The sequence below is a fragment of the Helobdella robusta genome, assembly GCF_000326865.2.
Source record: "Helobdella robusta unplaced genomic scaffold HELROscaffold_6, whole genome shotgun sequence".
Taxonomy (NCBI): domain Eukaryota; kingdom Metazoa; phylum Annelida; class Clitellata; order Rhynchobdellida; family Glossiphoniidae; genus Helobdella; species Helobdella robusta.
In genome coordinates this window covers 3660566-3684821 of record NW_008705330.1, presented here as the reverse complement: position 1 = coordinate 3684821, position 24256 = coordinate 3660566, and the positions used below count along the sequence as shown (strand labels likewise).

Genomic DNA, 24256 nt, shown 5'->3' with positions numbered 1-24256 from the left:
CTACCAACATTTTCATTAACTTCCCACAGATTTTAAACATAACCCCACAATGAAAACTACATAAATATTATGCTTTGATTTTTTTTTACAAAAATTTAAATGAATAAAACAAAATTTCGATAAATTTTTGGAGATTTAGAGAAGCTGTCCGTTCCATGAAAATGATGGCAGGTAATAGGCATAATAAATTGCTTTGCGAATAATTAATGCGTAGTATGGAACGTGCAGAACAAGAAAATCACATGCATACACACGCACACACACACGTATACATACATATACACACAACACACATATACATACATATACTCACACATACACACTTATATACACAAACATATACACACATATATACACATATATATTCAATACACACATACGCACGCACCCACACATACGCACAACACACATATACATACATATACGCACACAAACACACTTATATACACACACATATACACACATATATATATACACATTTATATATACACAAGTATATGCAATACATACATACACACACATACGCACGCACACACACATACGCACACACACACGCACGCAAACAGAAACGTACTTCATAATTTAAGAAAAAAATTAATTCAACTGGTCGGTTATTGTTAAAATAAATTTTTCCAAAGTGGTTGAAGATCAACATGTACTATGGAAAATTATAATTACAAATTGATCGTTCATCCAGCTATCACTCATGAAAAACAAAAAAACGATTATTATTGATGGACAAGTTTTAAAATGTCAACAACCTTTCTACAATTTGTTAGACTGCAACTCTCCCGACAAATAAGATCCACATTCAGTTGCTACGTGGTTGCTCAGTGGCAAATTCTCAGCTAACCTGTTTGTTTCCCAATTTGCTCAGACTGCATTCGTACCGGGTCACTGCATAACCTCAAAACAACAATTGCGAAACCTGCTACTGGTGCCTCTATTATTTGAGCTAATTTATTGGGTTTACGAATGTCTGTTCTTGATCTAACATCTAACTTGCCGGGGTGAATCACTGTTTATCTAACAATTTTTTCTGATTTGGAAAACAAACATTTCGAAATTTTTGACAAATCTTATTTATGCTTTCTTTCTCAGATTTAACATCAACTTCAATTTTTGAATTTTTTGGTGAGCAGTAAATTGTGAAATGATGTCATTTAGGGCAACATAAACAACAGCAAACATCCACTTGAACAGCAACATAAATTACAACAACATCAACAACAACATTTACAACAACATCAACAACAATAACATCAACAACAACAACAACATCAACAACAGAGATACAATTAAATTGTCTGAATGTTTACAGAGTTGATGACTCACTGATGATTCAGCAACCCCAGCCAACATAGTGGCTGTCATAATGATGATGAGGGTGATGATGATATTGATGATGACGACGACGATGATGATGACGATAAGTGTTATAATGATAATAAGTAGAATAAAATAAATGTAATCACATCGTTGATGATAATTGATAATTATATTGGCAATATAAAAAAAACAGCACGACCAAACAGCGGTGGATCTAGTCAGAAAAATTTACCAAAAATCGGATGGGATAAGTAAAACGGTCGACAGCCACACTACCACAACCTTTTTCTCCCTCGTGCAAACATTTTGCCCCTCCCCCTTAAAAATGTGAACATTTTCAAAATGTTGGCACCCACCTCCCGTCAAAGTTGTCTAGATCCGCCTCAGCGACCAAATATTTAGCAACCTTTCCAAGATTTTTAGCGGACCATTTGATAAACATTAACGATAGCTTCTCGTACAAAATATGCAAAATAACGCAAATACAGACGCAACGACATATAGCTGCTGTCACAATAAGAGCGTTGCGAGCAGGAATGAATGTTTGAGTTTGGGTGGTACTTCTGCCAAGAAACATCTCACAGATTTTAAAGTTTTGCTTAAAATAAAGTTATCTAGATTTAATTTCATATAAAAAATTTTAAAAGCTGTTGTTGTTGTTTGTGTCAGTTTTTCTGTGCATTGTAATGAAGAAACCACCGTATTCCTCCTTTTCCTTCCGACATTTGACAATGCGAACAATCATATGCCCATGTACATAATATGCACTAACAAACTCTCGCACAGCACAAATTTACCTACACACACACACACACAAATACTCAACTACACACACACACACAAATACTCAACTACCACACACACAAATACCCAACTACCACACACACACCACACATACACACACACACACATACACACACACATACACACACAGGGATGAGCGGAATAAAAGCAAGAAGAAACAGCTAAAATGATGCGGATCGGATCATAAAACATAACGTATTAAAATGCAAAAGAGTACCGAGCCAATACTTGTTCAATATATACCTATGTTTATATTATATATTACGTATTTGTATGTATGTATGTAGTTATGTTAGTATGTATGTATCATGTATGTATGTATGTATTTATGTATGTATTATTATTACAAGTCAATTTGTACAGCGCTAATTACAAAAAAAAGATCTCAAAAGCGCTCCCTAAAATAAATGAAAAAACCAAATATTAATCAAACGAAGACAAAGACATTGTTAAATCTGCGAAAATAAATGAGTCTTCAGCTCCTTTTTAAACAAAAACAATGATAGATCTGGTCTTCTTAGAAACGCCGGTAGACTGTTCCAAACCACCGGTCCAGCAACAGCAATATTGCGTGATCCGGTCTGTAAATTCGTTGTCGGCACAACCAGGAGGTTCATGCCATTTGATCTCAACTGCGAACTTTTTCTGATGAACATGTCTGCCAAATACTGTGGTGCTAAACCATGTAATGACCGAAACGTTAAGACAGCAATTTTGAAAATTATTTTTTTTTCAATTTTTAGCCAGTGTAGATTGGAGTCACGTGATCGAATTTCAGATTTTTTGTGACAAGTTTTGCAGCTCGATTTTGAATAGACTGAAGTACATATGTACGTACGTATGTATGTATATGTATGTGTGTATGTGTGTATGTATATATGTATGTGTATATTTTATTATTATTATTAAAAGAAAACTTAATATAGCGTTCGTTATAGCAGTTTTCACAAACGCTATCAAATTATAACTAATATTAATAACAAAATAGCAAGAATGAACAATAATGAAAAAAGGTATGTCTTTAATTGTCTTTTAAATTCAGCAATGTTCATTCCAGGCATTCTGAGGGCCGGCGGCAAGCCGTTCCATACGACAGGGCCTAACACAGCAAAATCACGCGATCCAATCTTTAGCTGTCTATGAGGAACCACAAGAAAGTTCGAATCGTCAGACCTCAGACGCACACCAGATGCGATCGACGTTTTTAATTTCAGTTAATCTGATAAATATTTTGGAGCCAGACCATTTAGTGATTTGAAAACTGTGACAGAGATTTTAAAAACAATTCTTTTATTTATGGGCAACCAATGCAAATCACTCAGGATCGGTGTGGCATGATCATACCATCGACATCCAGCCACAATCCAGGCAGTACGATTTTGTATCGATTGCAAAATTTTGATGGATCTAGCCGGGAGTCCATAAAATAAACTATTGCAATAATCGACACGTGAGTGCACCAACGCGTGCGCCAGAGTCTGCATTGCGTCTTTATCAAGTGATTCTCGAATTTGTTTCATTCTTCTAATCTGTGCCAAGCATGATATAGAGATCATTTTAAAATGAGATTTCATTTTAAGGTTTGAATCATTTATAAAACCTAGATTCGACACTGCTTTACAGAAATCTATTTTTTTATCATTCATAACAACTGAATTTACATCCAAGTCTGCCAACTGCTGCCAGGTACCAATAGGAAGAAATTTTGTTTTACCCTGGTTAAGCTTCAATTCATTTCTCGACATCCACAGATTAACCTCCGCCGTACATTCAATGAATCTCGTAATCTCGTCTTGAAATAACTTCGGTTTACCTGATAAAATAATTAGAATGTCGTCCAGACACCAGAGCGAACCACACTGATGTAGGACAAACTCCCGTTGAACGAAACCTGCTGTGTTCGGCCAATCAAGTAGCTTCTGAGCCAATCTATTATTTCCCCAGATATTCCAAAATGTTGATGCAGCCTGAGCAGTAACATTTCATGATTGACACAGTCGAAAGCCGAGCTCATGTCCAAAAATGCCAACAAGGAAATGTTTTGAGCATCCTTCTCGGCATAAACCCCCCGAGAGAACATGTAGCAGGGCAGTTTCAGGGGAGTGAAATCGTCTAAAACCGGATTGATGTGCAGGCATGAGATTATTATCATTCAAATGAGCAAGCAATTGTCTCGACACCATTCTTTCAATGAGTTTTGATATAAATGACAGATTACTGACTGGTCGATAATTACTGACGTCACCTGGATCTGCATGTATGTATGTATGTATGTATGTATGTACGTACGTACGTATGTATGTATATGTATGTGCGTATGTATGTATGTGTGTATGTATGTATGTATGTATGTATGTATGTATGTGTGTATGTATGTACGTATGTATGTATGTATGTATGTATGTGAGTATATGTATGGGTGTGGATGTGTGTTAATAAACGCGTTGTTAATGATCAGTTTTTTTGTTACTTTCTACTCTTAAATGGATTCATTTAATTATTACACAGATTCATTTAATTAATACACATTTATTTTTTTGTTAACCAATTTGAATATTAAAATTAAAAAAATTAGTTACAATCTCTCAGAATATTCGATGAAGCCAGATCAACTGTACGTAATCCCACTCAGAGCCTCTGCCATTACGAAGTCAGCCCATGAAGATCAGCACATTTCCACAACTGTACTGCTATCTGGCTGGCTGGCATCCTACATTCAAGTGATGCTCACTGCCAATGAAGAATTGTATGCGTGGTTTTTTTGCTGTGTAGCTGGAATGGAACTACTGAACATGTATGATTGAAACATACACAATAAAAAATAAATTTATGATTTACCTGGGCAGACAATTCAACAGGAATTGAACGAAATTGCTAAGGATCCATACGTTAATAATAATCATTTGCATGATTTTTTATTGCTCACGATCACACACACGTGCACAAGCACATACATGCAAACAAAAACCTGTTTACAAGGAAGCGTGCATGCATGCATACAAGCAAACAAACACACATACATATATATTTAGGTATACAGACATACGAACACACAAATACAAACACCTACGTTCAAACAAAATCGTGCAAACATCCATATAATAAACACACATGCACACACGCACGCTCGCACAAACAAAAGCACATACATTCACACAAACAAGCAAAACAAGTTTTCTTTATTAGCTTCACAAAAATTGCAACGAAATGGAAACCAAATTTAAAAAATTTATTCAACAATGTCTTGTTTTGCCGGACACTTCCGAAAAACAAAAACATCCAACATGCCAACAAATCGAATACATACAAAAAAGCAGACATACAAACAAATATACATATACATATACACGCATACATACAAATATGAAAACATACTATAATACATAAAAACAAATATATATATATATATATATATATATATATATATATATGTTGGTAATAGACCATAATTTTTACAATATTCTATAAATTCTACCGAATGTTTGGCGTTAAATTCGGTAGAATTTATAGAATATTGTAAAAATTATGGTCTATTAACGCCAAACATTCGGTAGAATTTATAGAATATTGTAAAAATATATATATATATATATATATATATACAAGTATAAAAATATACATAGTTAGGTAGAAGGCCATTACGTTCATTAAATTCTTTCGCTATAGTAACATTTATTAATTTCAATTTTTATTTTTTTATTTTTTTAATTATATATCAGAACTATAGTTACAATATGTAGACATACTGTCTTATACTTCAGATAAATGCTTGGCTAAACCGAAACCATGGTGAAGTTAATTATCACCTGACGCAGATGCTTTCGGGACGTGGATGTTTCCAGGCACATCTTCATCGTTCCGGGCACGATGTCTTCTTTGAAGGCCCATCCTGTCCATGAATGAGAGCACGAATTTTGTGAGTATCTCCGTTTCAAAATTTTTATATCCCCCTTGGAAATTGTTTTCTAAAAGAAAATCCAGGCAGAGAACATAGTGGAAGCCATGCTTTCATCATAATTTGCTTCGGATGCGACTGATGCATTCGCGTTTGACGTTCGGCACAATTTGCGCATAGTGGAAAGGCAAAGATCAAACAATCAAAGATAAAAGGTAGACATTCATTGTCATAAACAAAAAGAGCTGATCATTAACAACGCGTTTATTAACACACATATATACATACATACATACATACATACATACATACATACATACATACATACATACATACATACATACATACATACATACATACATACATACATTCGCCTTTCGGTGCCGCACCCGACCCCAAGCCTAGGTTGTCCACACGGTCGTCGGCCGCATCGGTCTCCAGGGATCCTCTCGACCTGGATTACTCTGGTGTTTTTGACAAGCTGACGGCCGTACTGAAATGTGTACCGGTGTACGACCATATCCCTAAGCCATGCAGGGAGAAGTTCGCACATGATCTGAACGCCTTGCTGACGGCTGTTTGTAATGACCTTGGTGACCCGGCTCACTGGGTTAGACTCCACTGTTTTGTCCCATACGTCTTACAGAAGACTTCCAGAGGGGGTCGCCGGGTCAACCAGGGCAATCTAGTCAACAAGCGTCTAAGCGAATATTCAACTATTGGTTTTGAAACCCTGGTACTGTGCTTTGATGGGTTCAATAATGCCAAATCACAAAAGCACAACCCCGATCGGTGGATCAACGCTGTGTCATCTTGTATTGAACAGGAAAACCTGTCCTCGGCTGTCAGACATGTCTGTTCGCCGGAGGGCCTGGCGGAGAGCTCGCCAACCACTTTCGATAAATTATGTTCCATCCACCCAAACATTCCGGTGGACAGGCGGGTCTTCCCCGCATTGGCACCAACGGCTGGTTGCGTTTCTCCCGCCGAAGTGCTGAGGGCCGTTAAATTGTTCAAAAACGGTTCTTCTGGAGGCCTGGATGGCCTACGACCCCAACACCTTAAGGATGTTTTTTCTGGCCTCTTGCCAATCGACGACACACTGAACTCCTTAACCCAATTCATTAATTTGATCCTATCTGGAGCTTGCCCACTTTCCGTCCGCCGGTTCTTCTTTGGAGGCCGGCTAATAGCTTTAAATAAGAAAGACGGAGGGGTCAGACCAATTGCGGTCAAAAACGTTTGGAGGAGGTTGGCCGGCAAATGTGCCTTGGCCCTGGTCGTGGTCAAACTCAAGACCAAATTCTATTCGACTCAGTTGGGTGTCGGGATTAAGGGTGGCGCTGAGGCCGATGTTCATGCGGTTTGAAGATTGGTCACCGACCTTCCCGATCAATGGGGGTTTCTGAAACTGGACTTTAAAAATGCCTTCAACGCCTTGAGAAGAGACTCGATGTTAGATATAGATATTGAGGCAAAACTTTTTTGCCTCAATATCTATAATTTTTGCCATTCTGCCTATGGCGGAGTCTCTTCTCTTGGCTACCACTCTTGGGTTGTTGAATCGTCCGAGGGGGTACAGCAGGGTGACCCTCTTGGTCCTTTGCTGTTCGCACTAACTCTTCATCCACTCTTAGAGAAAGCTTCGTCCACTTTCGTTTGCGCTTATCTGGAAGATATCAGCATTGCTTCGGACGGCCCAACTCTGGCCGATAGCTACGAATATCTGAAGCATAACTCCGCTGCAATTGGTTTAGAGTTAAACATTAAGAAATGCGAACTTTACTGCCAAAGTTTATTTCAGGTGCCACATGCGCTGACTGGAATACCCAGAGTTGGTGCATCAGGACTGAATTTATTAGGCACACCCTTGGTCGAGGGCGATTACCAAATAAAGTTTTTTGACCAAAACCTCTCTGAGCTTAAATTTACCCTGCGTCGTGTTTCCTGTCTTTCAGCCCATGATGCCTTGACTATTATCCGCAATGCCCTCAGTTTGCCCAAATTGATGTACTTCCTGCGTACATCCAAACACATTGATCTTTCTAAATTGGGCGAATTTGACAGAGCACTGCGCACCGCCCTGTCGTCGATTTGCAAAGTTCAAGTGACCGACAGTAGTTGGTCCCAGGCTCAGCTGTCGGTGCGATTTGGTGGGCTGGGATTGCTTAGCGTGGTTCAGCTGGCTCCTGTTGTTTATAATTTTTCTGCCGCTGCCACTCTCGACTTGTAGTCTTCCCTGCTCCACCGGTTTTTTCGTTGCCGCGATATTCTTTCCCCAGTGTCTGCCCCGAGGGACCGTACGCACGTCCAAATTTTGAACGAAGAATATAAAAAAATTTTTCAAAATTTGTTGTCTTCATGCGGCGACGACTTTTCCACCGCTCGTTTGTTGGCCATGTCCAGCGTTGCCAGCTGTGGGTGGTTGAGATCGTGGCCCAACACCTCTGTGGGTACTAGACTTGACAACAAGTCTGTGAGATTTGCCATTGGTTTCAGACTTGGCCTGGTCATTCAAAATAAATACACGTGCCGATGTGGCGCTGGGGCGGACGAGTTTGGGCACCACGGTTTGGTTTGTCGCCTGGGTGGGGGCCGTCAACTACGTCACTCAGCATTAAACGACTAAATTTGTCGGCTCTTCTCCAAGGCTTCAATCCCGGTTCTCAAGGAACCATCCGGCATTTCTGCGCATGATGGTAGGCGCCCGGGCGGATGCACACTAATACCTTAGAGAGCCGGTAGATGTTTGGCGTGGGATGTTACGGTCCCTGGCACCCTTGCCAAACGATATGTAAACCTGACAAGTAAAGAATGCGGTTTGGCCGCGGCCAGAGCAGCGGACGAGAAAATGAAAAGATATGGGAACGCCCTCCCCTCGATGGAATTTTTGCCTAATTTCTTAAGGCAATATGTAAAATGATCAGCGTCTGATCAGGCGACAGCAGGGAACTGTTTTTCGCAACTAACCATATTTCGTGTTTGTTGCAGCGGTTCCTGCGTGTCGGTGTGCTTGAAAATATCCAGCTGAATGCCGACATGTGCAATTAACGACAAATCAAAGTGTTAATCCATTTGTTACTTGATGTTTGACGGCTCAATGTCACTCATCATGTTTTGGTTTTAATACATACATACATACATACATACATACATACATACATACATACATACATACATACATACATACATACATACATACATACATACATACATACATACATACATACATACATACATACATACATACATACATACATACATACATACATACATACATACATACATACATACATACATACATACATACATACATACATACATACATACATACATACATACATACATACATACATACATACATACATACCTACATACATACACACATACATACATACACACACACATACATACATACATGCATGCATACGACAGAGCAGTGGTGTTGGCAAGAAAAAGTTTAAGTGACCACGAATGCTCAAGAGTCCAATAAACAATGATGTTGGAATTGGAATCTAATGAAACATATAATGACCACTGCGCTCCTCGTGCATACAAACCAGTGGACACATTTCTTGACCAAGAGTATTATCACTTCATGACAACAGTATTATCCATTAATTACACTAATTCATTTCATAAAATTTCAGACATTAATTTTAACGCAATAACGTCGCTGCTTTTAACTAAGAAATACCGAAAATTATATAATTCCTGCGATAAACATGATTTCAACATTATAAAATTTTCACTCTGTATATATACATTAAAGGTCACTCTCTCTCTTTTGCGTTAGCTTCAGAGGTTTCAACGACATTCACACACAGCGTATATGAATACGCGTGCAAACCACGCATCATACACATTGCATATGATAAGCGGGGATTTCTTTGTATTCGAACCCAGTCATTGCAATAGCAAGACCAGGCGCCTTTAACCATTGAGCCATCACGCCGCCACATTGTACATTGGGATGTGCTCAACGTTACATGACATTAACGTGATATAAATCTTGTGATAAAGGGGATGCGACCAAGACATCGCACACAATCAAACCGTGTTGCCAAAAAGTGTTCCCACACTATCGCCAGCAAACATAACTTTACAGGACTCGATTGGAGGAACAATAACATTCGCGGTATATTGGACACGCAATGACTCTACTATGGTTTACCGCATTCGTGGCAAACAGTCGTACATATACACATACATGCATACACACATACACACATACATCTCGTTAGCTCAACACGGTCCGGCCGACTTGAAACATTTTGCTGGTAACATTTCGCGTTTTTAAAGGTTTTAGGGATTTTAGTTTTTAGTTTTGACTAATTTTTGGTTATTAAAATTGGTTTTAACGTTTTGGACTGTTTCTTTTTGCTTTTTTGGATATTTTATGGTGGTTTGGTGGGTTTTATCAAATTTTATTTCGTTTCCAAAAATTTTTTTTTTTTAAACTCATGAATATTAAATAGTATACAATACTAGCTTTCCGTTTTTCATTTATGTACACCATCCTTGCAATATTTTTGTTTTAATTTTTATTTTTTGGTTTAATGTTTTAACAATGTTTGCAGTTTTATTAGTATTTTACCTATAATTTTAATTTTATTTTTATTTATGGCTCCGGTTTTACACAAATGCACTTTTTGTTTCAACCACTATAAATTAAGACCGGACGGGAAATTACACCGGCACGGAGGGAAAGAGAAGGGTCAAGAATGCCCTGGGTCTATGAAAGCGATCGACCAACCATCGGCCGGGTCTACAGGACCTTCGGGTTTGGCTCCCCGCGCTGCACCTGTCAACGAGGGTCGCGAAGCCGCACGTACATCAGCTTCGGTCACGGAGGCGCCCATGGGAACTGACTTTAACGCTTCTTTTGACAGACTGACGGCCGCCTTGAGAAAAACCCCGGTTATTGATCATGTGCCAAAACCATGTAGAGAAAAAGTAATAAAAAAATTGATGTCCCTCATGGCGGCAATTTGTAATAAACCTTGCGACCCAACTCACTGGTACAGGCTCCATTGTTTTTTCTCATATATCCTCAAAAAGCCTGCCAGAGGGGGTCGAAGATTCAACCAGGGTAATCATGTTAATAAACGATTGGCAGATTACTCTACATAGGAGGTTGAGTCTATTGCAGATGGCTTTGAAATCGACAATACAATAAAGCCACAAAAAAACAATCCAAACAGTTGGATTCAAACCGCAATCGCCCGCATAGAACAGGGCAATCTTTCGGCGGCTGTCAGGCTTGTTTGCTCTCCCGAGGGTCTGGCGGAGGACTCTCCTGAGACATTGGTTAGACTCAACGCCATCCACCCCAGGTCACCATCGGACAGGCGAGTCTTTCCTGCACCGGAAACCGTAAATGGTTGCGTTTCACCCACCCAGGTGTTGTCAGCCCTGAAGTCATTTAGGAATGGTTCGTCTGGAGGCCTTGACTGCCTAAGGCCCCAGCACATTAAAGATTTAATTTCAGGCCCACTGCCCATTGACGAGTTTGTAAGCTCCCTAACACAGTTTATAAATATAATTTTATCTGGCGCGTGCCCATCCGCCGCCAGCCGTTTCTTTTTCGGGGGTCGGTTGATAGCGTTGACAAAAAAAGATGGGGGAGTTAGACCTATTGTGGTCGGTAACTTTTGGAGAAGGTTGGCCAGCAAATGTGCTCTGATCTTGGTGTTGGAAGAAACCAAGGCGAAACTTTACCCATTCAACTGGGCGTTGGGGTGAAAGGAGGAGCAGAGGCGGCCGTACATGCGGCCCGTAAATTGGTTCTGGACTTACCCGATAAATGGGGTTTTTTAAAAATTGACTTCAGGAATGCTTTTAATACCCTGAGGAGAGATTCGATGTTGGAGGCAGTCAAACGGCTCTGTCCCCAAATTTACAATTACTGCCACTCCGCATATGGCCGAATCTCTTCTCTTGGTTATAACACCTGGGTGATGGAATCGTCCGAAGAGGTGCAACAGGGTGACCCTTTGGGGCCGATGTTGTTTGCTCTGACCCTACACCCGGTGTTGGAAAAATCTTTTTCAAAATTCGTTTGCGGCTACCTGGACGATATCAGTTTGGCCGCCGAGGGTGCAATTTTAGCTACTGATTTCCTGTCTTTAAAAGACAATGCCTCCATCATTGGACTTGAGCTTAATATTAAAAAATGCAAATTGTACGCAAATGACTCTTTTGAAATGCCACAGGCACTGGCGAAAGTGCCCTTAGTGTCTGAGGCATCATTGAGCTTCTTGGGCACCCCATTGATGGAGGGTGAGTTTCAAAACACTTTTTTTAATAAAAAACTCGCAGAGCTGAAATTCGCCCTCGACCGAGTGTCTCATCTTCCGGTGCACGACGCGCTGACCATCGTCCGCAACGCCCTTAGTTTGCCTAGATTGATGTATTTCCTTCGTACATCCTTCTCGGTTGATGCATCCATTTTGGGCGAATTCGATGGCGCCCTGAGGAATGCAATGTTGAGTTGACAGACAGGGGCTGGTCTCAGGCCCAGTTGCCGGTTCGGTTTGGGGGACTGGGGTTGTTAAGCAAGGTCCAGCTGACACCTATTGTTTACAAATCATCTGCCGCTGCCACGCTCGACCTGCAGTCTGCCCTGCTCCGGCAATCTTTCACGAATCTTGGTACCCCACCAGCATCACCCAACCAAGCAAAACATTTTCAAGCTCGGTTGCTGGAAGAGGCATACAAAACAACTTTTCAGTTTTTGTTGTCCTCTAGTCCCGACGATGCAACTTCGGCTCGTCTGCTGGCCGCGTCAAGCGACGCGAGCTGCGGTTGGTTGAGATAGATCCTGGCCCAACTCATCGGTGGGTACCCGACTGGATGATGAGACGGTCAGGATGGCCATTGGTTTTCGTCTGGGTTTAACGGTCCACCATAAATATCTGCGGAAGCTAACGAACTCGGTCACCACGGCCTGGTCTGTCGTTTAGGTGGAGGTCGTCAGTTGCGCCATTCCGTGTTAATTGATTACATCTGCCGGCTTTTCTCCAAGGCTTTAATACCCGTTCTTAAAGAGCCCTCGGGAATTTCCGCGTTGGATGGAAAACGCCCGGATGGCTGCACGTTGATTCCTTGGAGAGCCGGTAGATGCCTGGCGTGGGACGTAACCGTTCCGGGCATATTAGCGGAACGGTACGTGCACTTAACCAGCAAAGAAAGTGGTTTGGCCGCAACCAGGGCATCGGATGAAAAGTTTAAAAAATATGAAGGTACCCTGCCCTCGATGGATTTTTTACCTGTTTGCATCGAAGTTCTTGGCCCGATGGACAACAACACTTCAATATTTTTTAAAAAGATTTGCAAAATGATAAGTGGCAGGTCCGGCGACAGCAGAGAGCTATTTTTCGCCATGAATCATATATCTTGTTTGCTGCAAAGGTTTTTGCGCGTCTGTGTTATCGAAAATGTTCAATTAAACGCCGACGTGAGCGAATAACGAGATATCAATTGTTAACCGATTTTATTCAGATGTTTGACTGTTTAGTGTCACTCATCGCTGATTTGGTTTTAACATACATACATACGACAAATCAAAGTGTTAATCCATTTGTTACTTGATGTTTGACGGTTCAGTGTCACTCATCATGTTTTGGTTTTAACATACATATATACATACATACATACATACATACATACATACATACATACATACATACATACATACATACATACATACATACATACATACATACATACATACATACATACATACATACATACATACATACATACATACATACATACATACATACATACATACACACATACATACATTTAATATGTTTTTAAACTCTTGTTTTATTGAACTTTTGGATTATTTTGTGTGTTATCATCCTGGGATTGAGTCTTTCACGTCATTTTGTCGCAGTTTGCCTTGGTTTTTTGTTGATTTAATTAGATTTTTCAACTTTTAATTTTTTAATTGGCATGGTTAATTCATAGCGCACAGCTGTTGCTTGTTTCGTACCTGACTCAACTGTGCGCTGCTATATTGTTATTCATAACTTACCTTTACTTTTTCCATTACCTTAGAATTTTATTATAATTTCGTATTTTAAATTTTAAACGTACTTAGTTCATTTAAATTTTTGTTTGTTAAAATTACTTATCTCACCAAATCACATGTATGGCCCCGGTTTTACACCAGTGCCCTGTTTGCTCCAATCACTACAAGATCACACCAGACGGGAAACTTTGCCGTCATGGTGGAAGGGTTAAAGGCCAGGAATGCTCGGGTTCGAGGAAAAAGGTGGATGCACCACAGGTTGTGACCGGTCCGCCTCACGTAGCCGCATCTAGCGATGGACTCATAATGGGTGCGTCCGTAATGGAGAGTCCCACCAGTTTGGATTACCCCCTTTTTTTTGACAGGATGACGGCTGTTTTGAAACGCGTACCACTGCACGATCACATTCCAAAACCGTGTAGAGAAAAATGTAGCAAAGCACTGCACGAGTTACTGACGGCCGTTTGTTGTGACTTCGGCGATCCCGCTCACTGGTGCAGACTTTTTTGTTTTTTCCATACGTCCTTCAAAAACCTGCCAGAGGGGGACGCCGGGTCAACCAAGGCAACCAGGTTAACAAGCGCCTGTCCAAATACTCCACGATTGAGGTTACGTCCCTGCTCTCGGGTTTTGAAAACCCGAGAGCAGGGACACCATTGGGCTAGAGTTAAACACCAATAAATGTGAACTCTATTTTAAAGATTCACTACATTTGCCACCGGTGTTGGCGGACGTACCCATCGTTCAAAAATCAGATTTAAGTCTTTTGGGCACACCCTTGTTCGAAGGCGACTCCCAAATTAAATTTTTTGATAAAAAGTTTTCAGAACTTAAGTTCGCCCTCGACTGAGTGTCTCATCTTTCCGCCCACGACGCCCTGACTATTGTCCGAAGCGCCCTCAGTTTGCCCAAAATGATGTATTTTCTTCGTACATCCAGCTACATTAACCCATCGTTGTTGGGTAGATTTGATGATGTTTTGCGTACCGCCTTGTCAGCCATTTGCAATGTTCATTTGACTGACAGTGGCTGGTCCCAGGCTCAGCTGCCGGTGCGGTATGGTGGTCTGGGGTTACTCAGTGTGGTTCAGTTGGCACCAATCGTCTATAAATCTTCTGCCGCTGCCACTCTTGACCTCCAGTCCGCTTTGCTTTGCCGATTTTGTTGTTGCTGTGACATCCCACCTCTGCCGACCACACCTGAAAGCCCTTCACAAGCTCAAATTTTAGATGAGCAATATAAGAAGACTTTTCATGAACTTCTGTCTTCTGGTTTCGGTGCTTCTTTCTCCGCCCGCTTATTGGCTGCAACTAGTGATGTTAGTTGTGGTTGATTGAGGTCGTGGCCCAACACTTCCGTAGGCACCAGACTCGATGACGAGTCTGTTAGATTTGCCGTTGGTTTCAGACTTGGCCTAAGTATACAAAATAAATATCTGTGTCGTTGCGGCGCGGAGGCGGACAAATTTGGTCATCATGGTTTGGTTTGCCGCTTAGGGGGAGGCCGTCAACTTCGTCATTCAGCTTTGAATGATTACATTTGCCGGCTTTTTTCTAAAGCTTCTATTCCTGTTTTGAAGGAACCATCTGGCATTTCAGTGCAAGATGGCAAGCGACCAGACGGTTGTACTCTTACTCCCTGGAGAGCTGGTAAATATTAGGCTTGGGATGTTACGGTTCCTGGTACCTTGGCCGAGCGCTACGTTCACCTTACCAGCAAAGAATGTGGTTTGGCTGCAATCAGGGCATCGGACGAAAAAATTAAAAAATATGAACACGCCCTGCCTTCCTTAGATTTTTTGCCAATATGTATCAAGGTCCTTGGACCCATGGACCCCAATACTTCAAAATTTATTAAAACATTGTGTAAAATTATTGGTATTCGATCAGGTGACAACAGAGAGTTCTTTTTTGCAATAAACCACATCTCGTGTTTGTTGCAGCGATTTCTGCGTGTTTGTGTGTCGGAAAATATTAATTTAAACGCCGACGTGTGAGACTAACGATACATTAAAGTGTTAACCCTTTTAATCAGATGTTTGACTGTTTGTTGTCATTCATCACGATTTGGTTTTAACATACATACATACATACACATGGCCCAACACCTCTGTGAGCACCAGGCTTGACGACGAGTCTGTGAGATTTGCCATTGGTTTCAGACTTGGCCTGGTCATTCAAAATAAATACACGTGCCGATGTGGCGCAGGGGCGGACGAGTTTGGGCACCACGGTTTGGTTTGTCGCCTGGGTGGGGGCCGTCAACTACGTCACTCAGCGCTAAACGATTACATTTGTCGGCTCTTCTCCAAGGCTTCAATCCCGGTTCTCAAGGAACCATTCGGCATTTCTGCGCATGATGGTAGGCGCCCGGACGGATGCACGCTAATACCTTGGAAAGCCGGCAGATGTTTGGCGTGGGATGTTACGGTCCCTGGCACCCTCGCCGAACGATACGTAAACCTGACAAGTAAAGAATGCGGTTTGGCCGCGGCCAGGGCAGCGGACGAGAAAATGAAAAGATATGGGAACGCCCTCCCTTCGATGGAATTCTTGCCAATATGCATCGAGGTTCTTGGCTCGATGAACCCCAACACCCTTAAATTTCTTAAGGAAATATGCAAAATGATCAGCGTCAGATCAGGCGACAGCAGGGAACTGTTTTTCGCAACTAACCACATTTCGTGCTTGTTGCAGCGGTTCCTGCGTGTCTGTGTGCTTGAAAATATCCAACTGAATGCCGACATGTGCAATTAACGACAAATCAAAGTGTTAATCCATTTGTTACTTGATGTTTGACGGTTCAGTGTCACTCATCATGTTTTGGTTTTAACATACATACATACAAACATGTTTTGTATAAATACATATTTATCCGAACACCAGACTACCCGGTATAATACAACCGAACGGCAACTGCAGTCGCACTGAGACTCCACGACACATGACACATAGATGTACGCACGCACACCATTAGTGAGCGTTCCCGGGCACTAACAGTGCTAACATGCAGTTTCTCCATGTGTGTTCTAACATTCTACAGTTTATGCAAGTTTGTGCCGAACTAGCCAACGTAAAACTCTTGTGCACAAACCTACAATGACACGTGACCGAGAAAATGTTAAAACATTTCTGTACAAACAAACAAACATTTGTGCAAGCAGGACCAACAAACAGAAGATGCAATTATAAACAATGAATCATGGATCATACACAACACACGACGCAAACAAACGGATTTACTCACGCACGCACAAATGACCAGAAGCACACACTGCATACACGCACAAAAATAAACATGCCTGAATACCAGAACAACCCCATTCTCACACACACACACACACACACACGCACAAAAGCACGAACGTGACCAACAAAAACAGACATGCAGACTGAAGCAGACAAACGTGTATCTTATTATATTATTAAATTATAGCGGCAGTACGTGATTTTACACGTATTCGTGCATATGTGTCAGTCTGCCTATCAGAATGGACACCACTGCAAACAAGCAAACAAGCGCATTAAGCAAGGACGAGGCGGGCATTAATCAAATTACCGGCTGAAGAACCCCGTGCTAAAACGAATATAATTTCGACGGACACACACAAACTAATCAGATCAAGTCCCTTTTCAAGTTCGCACAAAAATTTCTCTCATATGTAAACTAACATGTTAAGAACGAGTTGAAATTATCTCGTGTTTCCCTATCTCGGAAATTTATTTTCCACAATTAAGTATGGACAAAAATCTCAGTAAATGTTGACATTTTTCGAGTTTCATCCAATCATATGAAAAATATTAGAACGTAAATCTTGAAAGCAAATAATTAATTATTAAAGAGGAATTCTTACAACGTAACATATAAAATAATAACAAATAATAATTTTGTGATAGAGAATTAGAATCCAATCTATCTGGTGTTTGAAACAACCTGAAAAATAATATGAAGGTGGTGAGAAGTGTGGGGGTGTGAGTGTGAGATGCAGATGCGAATGAGATGTTTCATTTCCTGTCACGTGCTGATGACATATGTTAAACAAGATCTTCATCAAGGTGTTGGAAGCCGACGATGCCATGCATCCAACCACAACAAAACGCGTGTGAAGCTGCTGCTTCTTAAATTATTTCAAATTTTTATTATTAAAAATGTTAACAAATAAGTATGTATCCCATGTCTATGTTTAAATTTCATTTAATTTAAAAAAATTGACTATATTCAAAAACATAACAGGACATTTTAATTATTGCTCTAAACGTACAATCGACTATATTCTTTACATGATATACGTATGATTAACTTTTCATATAATAGTTATGGAAACCCACAAAGGAAAATGATTTTTGTAATACTAAGTCTCTCAAGTGGTTAGAGGATGGAGCTAAAACAAATTAACCGCCATAGACATGCTTATGAAATTCACAAATGTACTTAGGTTTAACATTCATTCACAATAACATTCAGCAATACGTTAAATTTACCACATTGTTATCAATATTCTTAATCAGTGCGACCAATTTTTTTTTCGCTATTGTTTCTGCTATTCACGGCCTGATAAGAATTTAATTTGTTATTTGTAGTTGTTAATTTCTTAATTTGCTAATTTTTTGTTAACTTAATTTATTGTCTGTAGTTTTTAATTTCTTATTTTGTTTATTCCTTAGACAAAATTATTTCAACCATGTAGACAATTCTATTTAAAAATTACGATGAAAGTGAGTGAGGTTGACATTGTAGTTGGAGAATAAGAATTAAATCATATGTTATCTAATCCGACTATCGAAACTATTTTACTCAGCTATGAACATCAATTTTTATATTGAGAAGAAATATATCAATTTTCGTTTTATTGATTGTTATATAAATTTATATTAGTTTTATTTTATTTGATGATTTAATTCTATGGTAAAAATAGATAAATAATAATTAAACCTTAGAAATAATGATTTAATTAAATTTAATATGTTTAAAATTTATTTACAGCAGGATTAAGCTTTAACATAAGAGTGGTTTCACATTAATGCGTCAGGCTTTAAAACACACAAGACAATTGTTAAAGTTGGAAGAGGAAAGTTTCTAATGAAGTTATTGTAATTCGAAGTTTTTATGCATCTTCAGTGTATGTAGGATTGGAACATTTATTGAAGTTTTATGTCGGACATCAAATACTTCCAAATGAACAGCAGACAAGAGACTACGCTTGCACTTATGCAAGATGTATGTTTCTTTCTATGTCTGTGTCCGCCTGTTCACATGTCTGTTAGTTTACGTGTCTGTCTGTTTACATGTCTGCCTGTTTACATTTAAACTGGAATAAACCAAAAAATATGTGAATCTGTTCCACAGCCGTCTATGAATGGCTGTGTTTCTAATTATTTGGTGAATAAATTTTCATATATAATTGAAATTGACTTATAACGTTAAAATCAAATTATAAAGTAAAGAGATAGCCCAGTGCCCACATGTACATCAAACCCTGCTCCTGCCTGCCAAGAGACGAGCGGTGAACATGAAGTTTGAATGGGGAGGTCTATTCCATTCTTGGTTTAAAATTTTAATGCCGTTCATGAGACCACAACCTGAAAACTTAAACTTACAAACAACAATAAGCAACATACAGTGCACACGCCTGAAAATAATTAACCAACCAAACAAACAAGTATAGATAAGCAAATGTGTACCAACATACATACTAACTTATAAAATATGAATATACATACATACATACACATTCATACATGGAAAGACACAAAAAAAAACTAAAAATATAATGCCCGGCGCGGTCAATTTGTGAACAAACAGATAGAAAATTCTCCTCAGCCAAATAATGAAAAACAAGCGTACAAGCAGAGGCATAAAAACCCAGGCGTACACATAGAGGCGCACAAAATTACCGAACGCAGACCACTGTTTAATTAAACAGACACGCATGCAAACATTAAACCAAAATTGACACATTCACAGTAGCACACACGCACGCACAACATCACACAGAATCTATCAGACATACACACAGACACACGCAGAGATAAACACAAATTTATTAGGGGGCGACATGAAGCGACAACGCCAGTGTAGCGACCTCATCAACGCAGCGTGACTGACCGTCCATTAATAAATTTTTCAGGCATAAATACATTGAAGAGATTGAACAAAATATTATTCATATTGCAGACTTATTGGATGACCGATACCTATATGAAACTCATAAATATCTGACCAAATTGTTTCGCCGGTGATAAGCATTTGTTTGTTGATAATGTTGCTGCAAACATGCATGCATGCTTGTATGTTCTGTGTTGTGCTGTGTTTCAGCGGTTCAAACGTGTTTTCTCCGTATTGTAATTTTAACGCACTGACAATTTATTTGATTATATTTTTGTGCTTACAGATTTTCATTTAAAAAGTAGGGAACGCAGGAGCCCAATGAGCTTGTATGGTCACCCAAAACACGATAACGACGAAATTCATTTAGAAATAAACAAAATGAAAACAAAAAATAATTACTAAGATGAAAACGAAACTCCTAACAGATAATCAATAATAAAATAATAAAGGTACGGTTGGCCTGTACGAGTACACAAAGAACGCCATCTCTTACCACGACCGAAGATGCATTGGGGGACCGAAGCTCTATGTTACACGGGATGAATGTTACGAGCTCGATATCTTTTTTAATAAAATAAATTTTTCAATGATCTTATGCACTTACTATTTTTGTTAAACTTGACCTATTAATAAACAAACTTGTCCCATTTTAAAAGCGTTTTCTTTTTTCCGCATACTCTGGTAAGTTTTCACATTTTCATTATTTTTATTAGATTTTAATTAATATACGCATCTATTTAAAACTAATGTTATGAAAAGCTAATGAAACCTTCTAAAAAGAAGCTTAAGGTATGTTTCGTGCTTTAATTTGCCGCACTTTTTTTATTCATTTTTAAACGAGTCGCGACATGTTAGGGTTGTTGGGGCTGTTTGTTACTAACTTTTTTACAAAACCCAATTTCCCATTTCTTTTGACAACCATACAGCAGCTTCTACTAAAAGAAATTGTTCTATTTTCATTATATATTCTTTTAGTTAATGACTTCATTTATTTTTGCTTCAGGTAACATTTTTAGAAATTACATTAAAAAACGAAACAGGTTTGCCTAAATCCAGATGTTTTAGTTTCGGTAGTGGAAACTCTCAATGAAACTGGACGTTAAATCCGAGATGTTGCTAATCAATAAAGTTTAAATTTCGTGATGCTGCATCGTATGTGTAAAGAGAGTTTGTCAAATGGAGGAATTCCACAATTAAGGACCCAACATAATCGACAAATTTACACTGCTATCCAGGAACAAGAGATAGCAGGTTACGTTGCAACAGGAGCAAATGCCATAAGCCAATGATAACAATAAATGTTAACCACAGGAACAAAGGCCATACATTTTCTATATAAACTGCAACAAGTGCTGAGATGATTGAAAAATTGAAATAGGTTCTATACACTCGAGAATGAATTCTAACTTTAATAAAATTAATAATGACAATAAGAATTTGGTTAGAAATATTGAGAAACGTACAAAAAAACTATCAAACGCTAGAAATTCTGTAGATTTTATAAATTACTACGTTAATTATGGTCTTTTTCCGGCACATATATATTTATATATACGTGTATATTGTTATAGTGCTCGCTCCTTACCGTTCCAGACGATTACCGAACGAACAACATAGTTTGTTCCTGGAGAAATTCTCTTTGTCTCTGTAAACTCGCTCGCACAACGTTAAATAACTCCATATTGTTCATGTACATAAAATAACGATAGATGACTTTAATTAGCGACTTTCGTGTGTTGAGTATTAGTTAGTGTTTAAAATGTTATAAAGTTTAATATTTGAAATCGATCGAAAAACAACTCACCCTTAATTATTAATAATAATTTTTTAATGTTTCACAAAATTTAAATTGTAAAATTGAATAACGCTAATAAAAATAATATAAAGATTATCAAAGAGTGTTCAAATGTGTTAGAGTGTGTTGAGTCTTAAAAAGTTTTTTTAGAGATAGCTAAGATAACTCTCTCTACTTAACTTGTGTGCTCGTCTGTTATATATACCAAGAAACCTTGCTCCCTGGAGCCTAACTAGTTGTCTCACTCCTACTAACCAGTCAGTCCCTGCTAGTCCCTGCTAGTCCCTGCTGTGTGTCACTTCATTCTTATTACGCAAAGTATTATATGCGCTGATTAATTATAAGTTATATTATTTTATATTAAGTTTCTTTTGCGTCTGTAAATTTGCAGTCTCGTTGTGAACTACTATTATAACTTAACTACGATTATAAGTGCTTACTTACTTTAACATATATCTATATATAATCTATATTTACTTATACCTCCTAACCCAAATCATCATCTACATAACATATATATATATATATTTGTCTGTATATATTCAATATTTTTATATCTTAAAGCATAAAAACAATAAGGCATGAAACACACAGACACACACACACACAACACAAGACACACACGAACATGTATTTATTAATTATTTATTTGTGAATATGTGTGCGTGCTTGTCTTTGTGCATGTGCTTTTATTTTTAACCTCTCGTAAATGCGAGGTCAAATTATTTTGTAATTTCGCAATAACCAGCCGCGGGTAGTAGATCGTAACGTGAATTCATTGCTGGAAATATTCTGCTCATCATCGTCGTCGTCGTCTTCATCATCATAATCATCATTATCATCACCACCCTTATCATCATCATAATCAGCATCATCAGTTTCAGCATATGTTGGTAGCTGAAACACAACCATCAAGTACGTTGCTGGCCGACACGTGATAAAAAAAACTCTGGCACCTCCAGTCAGCAGAACCCCATCCACACTCGATCCTTATTTTGATGAGTTAATATTTAACACCGCTCACTAAGTGAATAAGAGCTGATTTGTTGACTCGAATAAAACGGCCCAACTGCACATTCCTTAGGTGGCTTCATTTTTGCAGCTGCTAATTTCTTCCTTCCTAACCCACATGCTGGATGCATATATAATCCTAGATCTGACAATAGATTTGTATTATTATAATAACAGAAAGAAGTTGAAGTTAAATGACCAGGATTAAAGCGCCGAGAACTCCGACCTAAATTACTATTGCATTCATTAATACTACAATAAATATGCTTCTGGAATGTTAGATCGCAATCAAAAGCCACTCACAAACATCACTCATTTTTTGAGAATCTAAATATGTTCTCACCTTTATTTCTAACAACCACACATATACCAATATTTAGTTTCAACCGCCTTTCATTAGACCAGTTAATAGCTATTAACTGTAGTTAGTTCATGTGTGTTCGTTTCCAGTGGCGAATGTATTCGGTATAACAAGGCATTTAGTTTTTAATATTGCTGTTATAATAATAATAATAATTTTAATTATTATTATTATTTAATTAAAATTGTCGCTAGAAGCCGTAGTTCCAGCAAAATTTGATTTGGTTTGTGTTGCAGGGGGGAAGATCAATTATTTTCAGTTGACATTCATCAGACGCAAACTCAACTGGACGGGAGGATTGATCACATAGGAAGTTAAATATCTCTTTGTGCTTGCTTGCTTGCTGCTTGCGTAGTGCATCAAAGGTTCATCCCATTTTTGCCATTGTATTTATTTAAGAGTTCGTAACATTTACAATTAATATTGAATCTTGACTTGCACCTCAATTTATAAAAGAGTATTATTAATTTGGCGTTTTTCTTTGCAGAGCAAATAAAATTTATTTCATTTTAATTGTCATTCCGGACATTTTTAATTCGCCCAGAAGTTTAAATAAATTAAAGAGGATTAAACTTGAATGGTTGTTAATTTTTTTCATTTCTCCACAAGTTTACTGAGACGTATTTTAATTTCCCGGCACTTCAAACGCCAAACTCGCATCACAATTTTTCCGCTCCAACAACTACAGCAATGAATAATCTCAACACCAACATATATTTATCACTCAAAAAAATTTTATTAAAAATCTATTGACGTGCTATCAAATAAACTGCTATAATTTTCATTGTTAGTATCTGGAAAAAACAAAATGCAATGCTGTTTAGTTGCTTAATTTTGTTCGAATGTTTGAAATATTAAAGCATGGGAGCTTCAATATTGTAGCAACATTTAATAACTTAGAACCCACCCCTC

The 24256-nt window shown here is 38.6% G+C and overlaps 4 protein-coding genes across 4 annotated transcripts in view; 2 read left to right on the top strand and 2 right to left on the bottom strand.

Annotated features, from left to right (window-relative positions):
• Positions 1 to 1906, bottom strand: part of HELRODRAFT_164333 (hypothetical protein) — a gene marked incomplete at both ends in the record, with an annotated part of 5789 nt that extends 3883 nt beyond the window's left edge. Inside the window, one exon of the mRNA XM_009029292.1 lies at positions 1686 to 1906. Within this exon, the coding sequence (XP_009027540.1) occupies positions 1686 to 1906 (221 nt within the window). The remainder of the gene's footprint in view (positions 1 to 1685) is intronic.
• Positions 1907 to 4730: 2824 nt separating this feature from the next.
• HELRODRAFT_164332 (hypothetical protein) lies at positions 4731 to 9496 on the top strand (the record flags this gene model as incomplete). The annotated part of the gene is made up of 5 exons (XM_009029291.1): positions 4731 to 4927; positions 6434 to 7195; positions 8024 to 8135; positions 8763 to 8942; positions 9464 to 9496. The coding sequence occupies 5 exons, from the start codon at positions 4731 to 4733 to the stop codon at positions 9494 to 9496; spliced, it is 1284 nt and encodes a 427-aa protein (XP_009027539.1).
• Positions 9497 to 10651: 1155 nt separating this feature from the next.
• Positions 10652 to 15862, top strand: HELRODRAFT_164331 (hypothetical protein; the record flags this gene model as incomplete). Its single annotated transcript, XM_009029290.1, has 7 exons — positions 10652 to 11128; positions 11210 to 11338; positions 11432 to 11621; positions 12350 to 12465; positions 13056 to 13487; positions 14211 to 14641; positions 15649 to 15862. 7 exons carry the CDS (start codon positions 10652 to 10654, stop codon positions 15860 to 15862), a joined length of 1989 nt encoding a protein of 662 aa, XP_009027538.1.
• A 494-nt stretch (positions 15863 to 16356) lies between these two features.
• Positions 16357 to 16749, bottom strand: HELRODRAFT_164330 (hypothetical protein; the record flags this gene model as incomplete). Its single annotated transcript, XM_009029289.1, has 1 exon — positions 16357 to 16749. The coding sequence occupies one exon, from the start codon at positions 16747 to 16749 to the stop codon at positions 16357 to 16359; it is 393 nt and encodes a 130-aa protein (XP_009027537.1).
• Positions 16750 to 24256: the final 7507 nt, after the last annotated feature.